The 15,527-nt window shown below is 38.7% G+C and overlaps 1 protein-coding gene across 8 annotated transcripts in view; it reads right to left on the bottom strand.

The window, feature by feature from the left end:
* PER3 (period circadian regulator 3) overlaps positions 1-15,527 on the bottom strand; it is a 63,919-nt gene that overhangs the window by 13,358 nt on the left and 35,034 nt on the right. For 7 of the 8 annotated variants that reach the window (XM_032641212.1, XM_032641226.1, XM_032641186.1 and 4 more), the window contains exons 16-18: positions 6,247-6,489; positions 5,239-5,909; positions 3,498-3,609 (exon numbers count right to left, since the gene is read on the bottom strand). In XM_032641212.1, coding sequence (XP_032497103.1) covers positions 3,498-3,609; positions 5,239-5,909; positions 6,247-6,489 — 1,026 coding nt within the window. The remainder of the gene's footprint in view (positions 1-3,497; positions 3,610-5,238; positions 5,910-6,246; positions 6,490-15,527) is intronic. The other variant, XM_032641218.1, reaches the window with a different exon arrangement.

Here is a 15,527-nt window from a genome sequence, read left to right as displayed (position 1 = left end):
CAAATTGAAGTAGCTATAGTTATTTTTACTGCTTTCCTTCTTTTTAACTTTTATGCTGTAATAATGTGTTTAAAAACCTATTCTGACTGAGTTGTGATTTTTCTGATTCTATTTTACCTAACTCAAGGTTTTGTGTACTTTTGTCTTTTCATTTCAGGCAGAAGAGATCCTTTGAACATTTCTTGTAAGGCAGGTCTAGTGGTGATGAACTTCCTCAGCTTTTGTTTGTCTGCGAAAGCCTTTATTTCTCTTTCATATCTGAAGGGTAACTTTGCTGGATAGAGTATTCTTAGCTGACAGATTTTATATTTCAGTATTTTGAGAATGTCATTCCACTCCCTCTTGGCCTAGTGTTTCTGTTGAGAAAACTGCTGATAGCCTAATGGGGGTTCCTTTGCAGGTTATCATCCTTTTTCCCCTGGCTGCCTTTAAAATTCTTTCTTTGCCATTGACTTTTGACAGTTTTAATATGATGTGTCTTGGGGAAGAAGGTCTTTTTGTGTTGAGGTAATTAGGTGTTCTCTTAGCTTCATGGACTTGTATATCCAGTTCCTTCCCCATGCTTGGGAAGTTCCCACTTATTATTTCTTTATAGTCTCTATTTATCCTTAATTTTTGCCATCTTAATTGCAATGCGCCTCGTGTGGTCCTCTTTGGGATTATCTGTTCTTCTTGGATTTGGATATGTTTCCCTTCCCAGGTTAGGGATATATTCAGCTATTATATCTTCAAATATGTTCTCTGCCCCTTTCTCTCTCTCTTCTCTTTCTGGAACCTCAAAAATGTGAACGTTAGTATGCCTGGTGTTGTGCCAGATGTCTCAAACTGTCCTCAAATCTTTTTATTCTTTTTCCTGTTCATCTTCAGTGATTTCCACTACTCTGTCTTCCACCTCACTGGTCCATTCCTCTGTACCATTTTGTCTACTGTTGATTCCTTCTAGTGTATTTTTCATTTCAATGATTGTATTCTTCACCTCTGTTTGGTTGTTCTTTATATTTTCTAACTGCTAAAAACTTCTAATTTCTCTCTCTGTTCATCCATTCTTCTTCTGAGTTCTCTAATCATCTTTACAATCATTACCTTGAACTCTTTCTTGGGTAGATGGACTATCTCCACTTCACTTAGCTCTTCTGGGGTTTAAATCTTATTCCTTTGCTTGGAACATGTTCCTCTGTTGCCTCATTTTGCTTAACTTGCTGTTTTTATTTCTGTGTATCTGGTAGGTTGGTTGCTGGTGTGCAGGCTAGGTCCACAGGCTACGGGGCTGTGGTTGTCCTGGGGTTGGTGTTCGCCCACTGTTGGGTGAGGCTGGTTCCAAGGCTAGAACAGGCTCATTGGTGGCTGGGATAGGGGATTCTGGGTCTGGTGCGTGCCCTCTGGTAGGTGGAGCTAGGTCCCAGGGTATCTGCGTGCAGGGCCCTGGGTGTCCCAGATCTAGTGCCTGCCCAGTGGTGTGTAGAGCCTGGTCCTTGGCCCTCTGGTGGGCAGGGCTGTGTCCCGGGGAAGGTGTGGGCTCAGGGGGTCTTAAGGCTGACTGTCTGCTGTTGGGTGGGGCTGTGTCCCTGCCCAGTTAGTTGCTTGGCCTGAGGCGTCCCAGTCCTGGTGCCTTAGGGCTGGGGGGTGGGGTGGGGCTGGGTCCTGTGGCTAATAAGCTACAACAAGGATTCCCAAATGGCGCTTGCCAGCAACAGAGTCCATGGGGCAGAACGAGCTCCCAGAAATGGCTGCCACCATGCCTATGTCCCCAGGGGTGAGCTCCAATTAATTGCTTCCTGCCTCTTGGGGAGACTCTCCAAGATCAGCATGTGGGTCTGACCCAGGCCCCTTTCAGATTACTGCTTCTGCCCTGGGTCCTGGAGCAGGTGAGATTCTGTGTGAGCCTTTTAAGAGTGGAGTCTCTATTTTCCACAGCCCTCTGGCGCTCCCAAAAGTAAGCACCGCTGGGCTTCAAAGCCAAAAGTTCTTGGGGCTCATCTTCCTGGAGTAGAACCCCCAGGCTGGGGGGCCCAATGTGGGACTCAGACTTTTTGCTCCTTGGGGAGAACCTTGCAATTGTAATTATTCTTCCATATGTGGGTCACCCACCCAGTGTATGGGTCTTGCCTATACTGCGACTCCCCACCACCTACCCATCTCGTGGCTCCTTCTTTAAATCTTTAGTTGTAGAAGACCTTTTGCAGTAGGTTCTGGTCCTTTTCATCGACAAATGTTCCGTAAATAGTGGCAATTCTGGTGTGCCTATGAGAGGAGGTGAGCTCACACCATATATAAGAAGTAACTAAAAACGGATCACAGACTTAGCTATATAGAAGCTTAATCTCTAAAATTTCCAAAACAGGAGACTATCTTAGTGACTTCTAGTTAGGCAAGGACTTCTTTAAAAAGGACATAAAAGGCACAACTTACAAAAGAAAAAACTGATAAACTGAACTTCATCAAAATTTAAAAACATCTGCTCTTCAAAACGAAGATAAAAATAAAAGATCAAAAAAAAGGGCAAGGCACACAACAGGGAAGAAATTTTTGCAAAACAAGTATTTGATAACAGACTTATATCCAGAATGTATACAGAACTCTTACTACTCAATAAGAAAACTAACAAACCACCCCCACAAAACAAGCAACAGATGTGAACACATATGAATGGCAAATAAGTACACAAGAAGACAGCCATCACCATTAATCAACAGTCAATAAAACCACAATGAGGTATCACTGTGTATACACTGGAATGGCTAAAATTTAGATGATGGACAATACCCAGTGTTGGCCAGGATGCACTGCAATTGGAGCTCTCATATGTGGCTGATAGGAATGCAAACGGTACAGCCACTTTGGAAAACAGCTGGCAGTTCCCTATAAAGTTAACCGTATACTTACCATGTGACCTAGCAATTTCACTCTGAGGTATTTACCCAAGAAAAATGAAAACATATGTCCACAAAAAGACTCATACACTAATGTTCACAGCAGCATTATTCATAATAGCCCCAAACTGGGAACAACCGAATAACCATCAACTGATGAATTGTTATCCATACAATGTAATTCCACTTGGCCATAAAAAGGAACAAATTACTGATATACACAAAAAGGATGAATCTCAACAGCACTATGCTGACACAAAAGACTGCAAACTGGATGAGTCGATCTATATGAAGTTACAGAAAGAGCAGCATTAAAGTGACAGAAAGCAGACCAGTGCTTGCCAGGAGGTGGAGGATCAGGGCGGCAGACAGACCACGAACGGTCAGAGTCTGGAAACGTTCTATATGGTGACGGTGGCGGCGGTTACACGAATGTAGACAATCTGTGAGAATTCTTGATTTGTACCCCTAAATTTGGTGAATTTATTGTATGTAAATATACCCCAATAAAGCTTACAAAAAGAAAAAAAATACTTTACTTTCACGCCAGGACCAAAACCAGACAGCCTGTTACCTAGTCACCTCCTGACCACAGAGTGTGAAGGATGTGTCATGTTGATCCACTACCTGCTGCTGCAGAACCAGCTCCCGGCGGAGAAGCCTCATGCAGTGACACTGTAGACAGTCCACTGGCAATAAAATGATTGTTCTTATTCTCACTGCTGAGACTGACAGGCTGCTAGAAAGTAAGGACACAAGAAAAGATCTGAACATCTCAAGCATCCTGTTACAAAATAACTGGCAGATCTTCAACGTCACATGTTAAACAGAAAAAACGGTATATACATAACCGAGAAGTAAAACGTTTTCAGCCTGCCCCCAGGAATGTGGTCAAAGTTCCTTTCTATAATAATTTATGTTTATAAATTATATATATATATATAATTATATTTATAATATATATATAATATGTATTTATTATATATATCATATATATATCATATATATATAATATAGGTATATATATATAATATATAGGTATTATATATATATAATATATAGGTATATATATATATATATATATAGGTATATATACTCTATATTATATTATATATATAAATATAATTATATTTATAATTTATATATATATTATATTTATAATTTATATTTATTAAAGATACTACTGCTTTTTGAGCACCTATTACATCCCAGGAACCATACAGGTATGTGCTTTGTTATTATTTTTTGTCATTCAGAACACATATATTGAACACTTTATATGTTCTAAGAATTGTTCAAAACGCTAGTAATATAATAGTGAACAAAACCATGTTCCAGCTATCCTGAGCTTATACTGCATGGGGAGAAGGGCCACATAAGTATTACTTAATTTAGTCCTCAGAAAAAGCCATGAAGTCTTAATCTTTCCATTTTTCAAATAAGAAAACAAAGGCATGGAAAGGTTAAATATCTTGTGTAAGCTAAGCCACCTAACCTGTGGCAGAGCCGGGATTGGAAGCCAGGTCTGATTCCGTAGCCCAGGCTTTGCCTTAGGTTTCTAGCAAGTGTACTAATATCAGGCTTTCAAAATCGAGCATACTTTCTTGATTTGGATCATCAGATTCTGAACATTTGTTTAAAATCATTATTATACCTTGAAGGGAAGACTGAAGAAAAACTTTGCGTAAATATTCACGTTGTCTTGGATCCTATACCTATGTATAGGAAAGATCCCAAAGTGTAACCTGACAAGTAAATCTGAGAATGCCATTTTAGGTAAAGAGATGAAAAGTTAAAGGAAAGTGACCAAAAATTTTTCGTTTTAAAAAATGACATGTGTAAGTATAAAACTATATAAACTGACTACTTTACTGATAATTAATGACAAAAATGAGCTCCTACCCACTCCATACAGACCTGGTGTCCTACAACTGTGTCTGAAAAAGTAAAATTGCTAAATTCATGTCTTATCAGTATGGCCTATTCCTGTCTAACTAGCCCATAACCCCAGTTGTAAGTAAGAAAACACATTTTATAGGCAATGCACACTTAAGTTTAATACCTGGATATCAAATTTTAAAGCAGAGGGGAAAACCAGTTCCCAAAGAAAATCTGAAAGATAGCACTTTGGGGAAAACCTCGCAAAGCATGTAAGAACTCAGGACACAGCAGATTCTTTCACTGCAGCTTTTTAAATGGAGTCTGAAGGATATACTGCATGTTTCTGCAGAACAAAGTCTCAACCTCAGCTGTAATACAGTTACCCATCTAGGCCATTAGTCTTGAGCCTCAGTGCAAAAACCTTAATTTTAATAAGAGGACGCACATTTATTTTCTCTCTTGTGTGTTGAAAGTTAGTGTCACTTACATACTCAGCTTCTGGGGATGCACAGGATCTGGGCCTGTCCTCCTGCGGCAGGTCGAGCTGGAGCGGGGAGCTGCTCTTTGAGTTAATGAGGGGGTGCCCTTCATTCTGGGTCCCCCACTTTCCCTCACCGCTCCTTTGGCTGATGGCTGAAGATGGTGGGCCTGGATTTGGAGGCACTGCTGATACCGAGGCAGGTATTTCAGAAGAGCCTGCTGCTCCCAAGAATGGATATGGGGAGAATGGTGGTAACAAGAGAGGACAGATAGGGGGTTCATGCAGGAAGATGTTCATAAAAGTATCTAAGCAAGCAGAGGGCAGAGCTGGGAAAGACGGCAAGCCATTGGGGAAAGGCGGCTCAGGCAGACTCTGCAACACAGTTTCTGAGGCTGCACGTTCTCTCCCCATGGAGGTCATGGTTGGGAGGGGAAGGGCTTGGACGAGGCAAGGTGCCTGGCTGGGAACCACCACTGCAGCCTGGAGCAATGGGCCAGAGGCATAAGGAGAGGAGGTGGAGGAAGGGCACCAGGGCTGTCCATCCTGGGCCTCTCCTACAAGGTGGGGACAGAAGTCATCCTTAATGCCCTTGCTGTCCGACCACATGAGCAGCTTCTTACGCTTGTGCTTCCCCTTCCTGCAACCAGCGGATCGGGTAGGCTTGGAAGCAGAATCTCCTGAAGGGTAAAGAGGAAGGTGTGTTACAGAAAACTAAGCCAGAACAGAAGAGAAGGACAATGTTGACAGATAATTCTAAGTAGATTTTACAAGGAATAAACATTGGCCGATAGTAACTATGTCCACTGCAGGGATGACAGAAAATAGCTCTGAAAAGATGAACAAGATCCTGGGTAAAAGCTGTTGCTATAAAATAAACTTATTTCAGTATCTCTCAATCAGTTTCTTACAAGCAAAACTCCTATACTCCACTCTGTATCTCCCAGTACTCACGTATGATTTATAAATTTGACAACTATGTTGATAAAGGGAATATATTTTTAAAAATTTAACTACCTTGAACATCTGAATATGTAGCTTTGCTTCTGCTTTCTTGCTGAAGATAGGAGCCGTAGGGCGATGACAGAATCCTGTCCCGGAACTGATCCACATAACTCTGCTCTTCCTTCTGCATGTGGGCTGACAGCACAGCTTTTGTGAGCCCTGTGTGTTTAAACTGTTCTGAGGCCAGTGGAGCTGGGTGTGTGCTGAGGGTCCAGGGCTCACAGGGCAGGGTGCCAAGCTCTGCTGGACTCAATTCTGATGAAGTGAAGGAAGACAGATTTAATTTTAACTCCTACCAGTTATTTTGCATTTATTTACTTTCACTAATTTAGTTATCTTTCAAGAAATGTTTACAATCATTAAAACAGCTGGAACATAAAACCTTCATCAATCTAGCAGATAAATTTTTAATTTTTCTGCCTTTCTTTATACTCTTTGTACACTTGTATATATGTTTTAGAGTTGTAATACTCAATGTACATACTTATTTAAATCTTGCTTTCATTGTAAATATTCTTCTATCTCCCTGAATTCTCCAAGAAATTGTTATGTTTGGATTTATTTTTCTTAACATGTAATATATCCACGTGGTTCAAAAATCAGCATGTATTAGAAAGACATTTACTAGCTTCTCCCTATCCCTGTACACAATCTGCCTAGTTCTCATTTATTCTCCCCACAGAAAACCATTTCTTTTATTTCCTTATATATCTGTCTACTTTCTTTACACATCTATAAGTAAGCATGAATACAGACTCTTATTCTTCACCTCCGTGTTTACCCAAACGGTATATAATCTTGTACACTAGCCTGCAATGTGTTTTTTCATTTAACAATATCCCTTTTATCAGTGCATCACAGATGATGTATTTATGACTTTTTACTAAAGTAAGCATCTGTAGGTGGATGCTGAGTTGCTTCTAAACATTACTTCTTCCAGGTACAAAAGACTTCATGGTGGACACTGGTGGGTTCTCCCAGTGTCCATTCCACCTCTCCCCTGCTGTGTGGTACTGAGGTGTGGGTGGGCATGCCCCCATTCCGCTTCCAGAAACAGGCACTGACTAGTGTAAGTCAACACAGCGGAAGGACTTCGGATTTTGGCCAAGATGGAGGAACAGGGACTAGACTGACCTTCCCACCTGAAACAACCAGGAAGGGACTAAATATATGAAACAATAAGTTCCAAGACACTGAACATCAGGTAACAAAGGAGAGTGACTCTTAAGGGATGGAAAACAAGGTGAGCCCCATATCTGCCCGGCTTACTGCCTTGAGAGTTTCTGAGGAGCAAGGTGGGGAAACCAGGTGAGCCTTGTGGGATCCCTGAGAGCAGAGGCAGAGCTGAGAGTCTGGGGAGGCCACGGTGGCTGGAGTTTTCAGGAAGAGAAGTGTAGAGGACAGCTGCACAGAGAGGACTCCAGACAGCTGCAGGGACCCCAGAGTCCTCACCAGTGCACAGATGGGAGGAAAAAAATCACCTGAAAGGATCAGACCAAAGCTCACACCACCTGGAGAACAGGGCTCACTCCCAACAGCCAGACTAGAAAAATCTCATAATCCATGGGCATTGGGTAGAATGCTCTGAAGGGTCTTGCCTCAGTAGCAGAGAAGAATCAGGCCTACCCTACACTGCTCTGGTCCAGCCTAACCAATTTTAAAAGCAAAGCCTGAAAAGACCAATCTGTTTCCACATTGCTTAACTGGGTCCCAGAATAAAGCTCAACGGTGCTCACAGCAATACAGAAATATTCAGCACCCAGTCACAGTACCTGGCATCCAATCAAGGACTAGGCATGCAAAGAAGCAGGGAAATACAACCCACAATAAGGAGAAAAATTAATCAAGCAAAACCGACCCTGGGCTGGCAGAGATGTTAGAATCGGCAGATAGAACGTTAATAGTTATTATACTGTATTCCATACAGCCACAGGGAGATTAAATATGTTATATAAAGACATGGAAGATATATTAAAAAACATCCAAACAGAACTTCTGCAATGAAAACTAAAATATGTGAGTTGGAAAATATACTGAATGGAAATAACAACAGATTAGATATTGTAATAGAAAATACTAGTGAACCTGAAGACATAGCAACAGAGACTGTCCCAAAATGAAACAAAGACCTAAAAAATTGAAAAAGACTTAAATGAACAGAAAATCAGTGGACTGTGAGACAACTTCAAGCAGCCTATATACCTGTAACTTGAGTCCCAGAAAAAGGGGAAACAGAAAAAATATTTTAAAAATAATGGAAAACATTTTTTTCTATTTGATGGAAACTCTAAACCTACAAATCCAAGCAGCTCAATGAACTCCAAGCACAAAAAACATGAAGAACACTACATCATGGACATCACAATCAAATTCTTTTTTAAAAAATTAATTAATTAATTAATTTTTGGCTGTGTTGGGTCTTCGTTGCTGTGCGTGGGCTTTCCCTAGTTGTGGTGAGCGGGGGGCTATTCTTCACCACAGCGCACGGGCTTCTCATTGAGGTGGCTTCTCTTGTTGCGGAGCACGGGCTCTAGGTGCGCGGGCTTCAGCAGCTGTGGCACGTGGGCTTCAGTAGTTGTGGCATGCGGGCTCAGTAGTTGTGGCTCATGGGCTCTAGAGCGCAGGTTCAGTAGTTGTGGCGCACAGGCTTAGCTGCTCCATGGCACGTGGGATCTTCCTGGACCAGGGATCAAACCCATGTCCCCTGCATTGGCAGGCAGATTCTTAACCACTGCACCATGAGGGAAGTCCCTCAAATTCTTGAAATTAATGATGAGGAGAAAATCTTACAAGTAGCCAGAAAAAAGACATGCAAACAGCACATATGACAGCAGCCTTCCTGCAAATGAGAAGACAGTGGAGCAGCATCTTTAAGGTACTGAAAGATAAACACTGTCAACCTAGAATTCTACACCCTGATAAAATGTCTTTAAAACAAGAAGGTGAAATAAAGACATTTTCAGACATACAAAAATGGGAAGAATTCATCATCAGTAGACCTGTACTACAAGAGATAGAAAAGGAATACCCTCAGGCAGAAGGAGAGTGATATCAGATGAATCTACGTAAAGGAATGAAAAGCACTGGAAGAGATACCTACAGCGGTAAACATTTAAACCTCTTTCAAAGATAATAACTATGTAAGTAAGCATAATAACAATGTAGTGTGGGATTGCTAACATACGTAGAAATATATGCCAATAGACAAAGGCCAAAGGGGGAACTGGAAGTATAGTACTTTAAGGTTCTTATACTGTGCGTTAAGTGGTATAATATCTCTAGAAGGTAGACTGGCAAAAATTAAATATATACATCATAAACTCTAAGCAACCACTAAAATAAAGCCCACGTTAAATACCAAGATATACATAGGTTAAAAGTAAAGGGTGGAAAAAGATATAACATGTTAACACTAATCAAAAGAAAAAAAAAGAACGCTGGAGTGAATACAGTAACATAAGACAAAGTATATTTTAGAGCAAAGAATAGACAAGGGATAAGAAGGTCATTTCACAATGATAAAAGGATAAATTCATCAAAAGGACACAGCAATTCTAAACATGTATGCACAAAGTAAGAAAGCTTCAAAATGCATGAAGCAAAAACTGATAAAATGGCAAGGAGAAACAGACAAGCCCACAATTACAGCCAGAGACTTCAACACTCCTCCTGAGGTACAGCAAGGACTCAGAAAACTGGGGGATAGAGAAGACTTGAACAAGACTATCAACCAACCTGACCTAGTTCACACAGTGGGCAGAATAAACATCCTTTCCAAGTGCATACAGAACATTTACCAAGATAGACCACATACAGACCATAAAACAAGCCCCAGTAAATTTAAAAGAATTCAAATTTTGTATTTTCTCTGACCAAAATGGGATTAAATTAGAAATCAATAACATAAAGAGGTCTGGAAAATCTCTAAATATGCTTTCTAAATAATATATGATGATATATATATATATATATATATATATATATATATATATATATACATGACATTTGTGATAATGTAAATGATTTCAAAGAAGATATAAAAAGGGATATTAGGCAGCATTTGAACATGATGAAAATGAAATGAAATACATCAAAATGTGTGAAATGCAGCTGAGAGTAAAAGGAAAATTTACACTAAAATCCACTAGGGAAGAAATATCTGAAATCAATGACTTCAGCTTCCATCTTGAGAAACTGGAAAAACAAGAGCAAGGTAAAACAAAAGTAAGCAGAAGAAAGGAAATAAGAAAGATCAGAGTAAAAATCTGTTAAGTATTGTAGAAAACAGAAAAATAATAAAGAGAGAAAATCAATAAAATTTTAAGCTGGCTCTTTGCAGAGAGCAGTAAAATTGATTAAACTCTGGCAAGACTGATGAGGAAAAAAAGAGCAGATATAAGTTACCAATTTCAGAAATGATAGAGGAAACATCACTAGAGACCCTACTATCACTAGACATCAAAAGAATAATAAGGGAACATTATAAACAACTTTTTCCAATAAACTTGACAACTTAGACAAAATCGACCAGTTCTTTGGGACATACACACTAACAAAGATCACTCAACAAGAGGTAGAAAACCTGAATAGCCCCAAATCTACTTAAAAAATTGAATTTGTAGTTAAAAACTTCTCCACCAAGAAAACTTCAAGCCCAGATGGCTTTAGTGGTGAGTTTGAGCAAACATTTAAGGAAGAAAAAATACCAATTCTACATAAAGTCTTCTAGAAAACTGAAGAGAACAAAACACTTCCCAGCTCATGCTATGAGGCCAGGAGTATCCTGATACCAAAACCAAAGTCATTAAAACAAAAGCAAACGAAATGACAGACCAATAGCTCTCATAAACATAGATCTCGAAATTCTTATGAAAATTTTAGCAAAATGAATCCAATGTAAAAAAAGGAAATACATCATGACCAAGTGGGGTTTAACCCAGGAATGCAAAGATATTTTAACATTTAAAATTGAAGAAGACACAAATACATGGAAGGATATTTCGTGCAGATGGATTGGAAGAATCAATATTGTTAAAATGTCCATTCTACTCAAAGCAATATACAAATTCAAGGCAATCTCTATCAAAATTCCAATAGCATTTTTCAGAGAAACAGAACAAACAGTCGAAAAATTTGCATGGAAACATCGAAGACCCTGAATAGCCAAAGCAATCTTGAGAAAGAAGAACAAAACTTTTGCCCAGCAAAGGAAATGATCAACAAAATGAAAAGGCAACCAACTGAATGGGAGAAAATATTTGCAAATCATATACCTGGTAAGTGGCTAATATCCAAAATATATAAAGAACTCATACAATTCAACAGCCAAAAAAACAAAAAAATAAGCAATCTGATTTAAAAATGGGCAGAAAACCTAAAAAGACATTTCTCCAAAAAACACATACATATGGCCAAGAAGCACATGAAAAGATGCTCAACGTCACTGATTATTAGAGAAATGAAAATCAGAACTACAATGAGATGTCACCTCACACTGGTGAGAATGGCCATCATCAAAAGGTCTACAAATAATAAATGCTGGAGAGGGTGTGGAGAAAAGGGAACCCTCCTACACTGTTGGTGGGAATGTAAATTGATACAGCCACTGTGGAGGACAGTATGGAGGTTCTTTAAAAACTGAGTTGCCATATGATCCTGCAATCCCACTCCTGGGCATATATCCAGAAAAGACAAAAACTGCAAAAAGATACATGCACAGCAGTGTTCACAGCAGCAGTATTCACAATAGCCAAGACATGGAAGCAACCTAAATGTCCATCAACAGAGGAATGGATAAAGAAGATGTGGTATATATACACAATGGAATATTACTCAGTCATAAAAAAGAATGAAATAATGCCATTTGCAGCAACATGGATGGACCTAGAGATGATCATACTAACTGAAGTAAGTCAGACAGAGAAAGACAAATATCTTATGATGTCCCTGACATGTGGACTCTAAAAAAATGATAAAATGAACTTATTTACAAAACAGAAACAGACCCACAGACTTAGAACACAAGCTTATGGTTACCAAATGGGAAAGGTGGGGGAGGAGGAGGGATAAATTAGGAGGTTGGGATTAACATATACAAACTACTATATATAAAATAGATAATCAACAAGGACCTATGTATGGCACAGGGAACTCTACTCAGTACTCTGTAATAACTTATATGGAAAAAGAATCTGAAAAAGAATAGATATATGCATATGTACAATTAAATCACTTTGCTGTAGTACACCTGAAACTAACACAACATTGTAAGTCAACTACACTCCAATATAAAATTAAAAAATTAAAAAAAATAAGATAAAAGAAGACTGGTCAAAAGCCAAAGTAATAATAATAATGTGTTTGTAAGGATGTGGAGAAAAGGGAACACTTGTGTACTGTTGGTGGGAATGTAAACTGCTGCAGCCACTTTATAAAACCGTTCGGAGGTTCCTCAAAAAATTAGAACTATCATATGAACCAGCAATTTCACTACTGGGTATTTATCTGAAGAAAGCAAAAACACTAATTTGAAAAGATAAATGCACCTCCACGTTCACTGGAGCACTATTTACAACAGCCAACACATGGAAACCACCTAAATATCCATCAATGGATGTACAGAGAACCTCTGGTCTACACACACATGCACACATACATACAGGAATATTATCCGGCTATAAAAAAGGATGAAATCTTGCCATTTAAACAACACAGATGGACCTTGGTGGCATTATGCTAAGTAAAATAAGTCAGACAGCGAAAGACAAATATCATATGATCTCTCTTATATATGGAATCTAAAAATAAATTACTTAAAAAAGTCAAGCTCACAGATACAGCTCAGAGAACAGACTGGTGGTTGCCAGAGGCGGGGGGTGGGTGAAATGGGTGAACTGGTTTTTTTTTTTTCAGTTTAAATAAACTGAATGAAATAAAAATAGTTAATCCATCATATTAACAAACTGAAAAAGAAACTAAAAAAGAAAAATCTTATGATCATCTCAACAGATGGAGAGATTTGACAAAATCCAACATCCATTTCTGATAAAAAAAATTCTGAGGATATTAGGAATAGAAGGGAACGTCCTCAATTTGATAAAGTACATTTATGAAAAACCTAGGACTAACATAATTAAGGTTTTTTCTCCAAGATCAGGAAAAACATAAGAATAGTTGCTCTTGCAACTTTTATTCAATATTTATTAGAGGTTCTAGCCAGTTCAAGAAGGCAAAAAACAAACAAACAAAAGATTAAAAAGAAGATTGGAAAAGAAGTAAAACTGACTTTCATAGACATGATCATACATGTAGAAAATCCTATGGAATCGACAAAAAGTTTCTAGAACTAATAAGTGAGTTTAGCAAGCCTGTAGAATAAAAGATTAATATACAAAAATCAGTTATATTTCTAAATACTAGCAACAAACAATTGGAAACTGACATTAAAAATAATCCTATTTATAATATGAAATACTTGAGGTTAAAACTGACAAAAGACATGCAAGATCTGTACACTGAAAACTGTAAGATTTTACTGTGAGGAATTTAAGAATACCTAAATAAAGGAACAGATACACCAGGTTCATGGATTAGAGGACTCTACATTTCTAAGATATCAATTCTCCCCAAGTTGATACATAGATTCAAAATATCAATTCAAATCCCTGCAGGGCGTTTTTTTTTTTTAATTAAAAAAAATTTTATTTACTTAATTTATTTATTTTTGGCTGCGTTGGGTCTTCGTTGCTGCGTGTGGGCTTTCTCTAGTTGCGGTGAGCGGAGGCTACTCTTCCTTTTGGTGTGCGGGCTTCTCATTGTTGTGGCTTCTCTTGTTGCGGAGCACAGACTCTAGGCACGCAGGTTTCAGTAGCTGTGGCTCGTGGGCTCAGTAGTTGTGGCTCGTGGGCTCTAGAACGCAGGCTCAGTAGCTGTGGCACTTGGGCTTAGCTGCTCCATGGTATGTGGGATCTTCCCGGACCAGGGATTGAACCCGTGTCCCCTGTGTTGGCAGGCGGATTCTTAACCGCTGCACCACGAGGGAAGCCCCGCTGCAGGACTTTTTGAATTAGAATATTCAAAGCAATCTTGAAAACGAACAAAGTTGGAGGATTTACACTACCTGATTTCAAGACTTACTATAAAACTATAGGAATCAAAACTGTGTGGTACTTGGCATAAAGGGTTTATCAATTTTTGTTCATTTTCAGAGAAGCAACTTTGAGCTTTAATTTTCTGTACTGTCTGTTTTTTACTTTGTTGATTTCTGCTTTTATCTCTATTACTTCCCTCCTTCTACCTGGGTTTATTGTGTTTTGGGTTTTGGTTTAATTTATTTTTGGCTAGCTTCTTAAAGTGGAACTTTAGATCCCTGATTTGAGACTTTTCTTCTCCAACATTGGCATTTCAAGTTATTAATCTCTTTATAAATATCTTACTTTTACTGACTTCTAATTGAATTAACTCTAGCCAAAGAGTGTAGTTTGTAAAACATCAATCATTTCAAATTTGAGACTTGTATTACACCCCAACCTATTTTATATCTCAGTGAACATATCATGTGCACTTGAAAAGAATATGTATAACGCAGTTATTGTGTGTTGTGCTCTCTAGATATCAACTAGGTCAAGTGGCTGACCGCACTGTTCAGATCATCTATTTTGTTAAGATGTTTTAACATTTGCAGAAAAGGGGTGTTAAGTTCTTCCACTCTGATTCTGGAAAGACTTTCTCTGACTCATTCAATTTTTGCTTCCTATCTTTAAAGGTCTGTTATGAGTGAAAACACTTCCGTGTTTGTTACGTCTTCTTGACGAACTGGCTGCTTTGTCACAACGGAACGTCTCTGGCGAGACTCCCTCCTGAAGTCTGCCATTAATACAGGCACTCAGCCTTCTGGGGCCTGTTGTTTGGATTGTGCATCTTCCCCATCCAATTGTTCTCAGCCCATTTGTGGATTTATATTGTTTGGGTCTTGACTTATTTTTATCTGTTCTGACAATTTCTGCCATTTTACGTAATTATAGACTTAGTTGGATTTAGAGCTATTATTTTCTTGGTTTGATAGGTTCCCTGGTTTTATTGTTGTTGTTGTTGCCCTAATAATTGTCCCTTCCTGTCCTTCTTTTGGATTATTTGTTTTTAAAGATTACATTTTAGTTTATCTCTTGGCTTTTTAGCTAATTTTTGTATCTCATACTCCATCAACCCTGCTATAGATTTTAAAAATATCTGTAATGGCAATGGTTTCTGGAGACTAATTGTCAGTGTTGGATTCTCTACTCTGCCACTCGTTT

This window comes from Phocoena sinus, chromosome 1 (genome assembly GCF_008692025.1).
Source record: "Phocoena sinus isolate mPhoSin1 chromosome 1, mPhoSin1.pri, whole genome shotgun sequence".
Classification (NCBI taxonomy): domain Eukaryota; kingdom Metazoa; phylum Chordata; class Mammalia; order Artiodactyla; family Phocoenidae; genus Phocoena; species Phocoena sinus.
The sequence above is the reverse complement of the archived record's forward strand: the minus strand, read 5'-3'. Positions and strand labels throughout refer to the sequence as shown.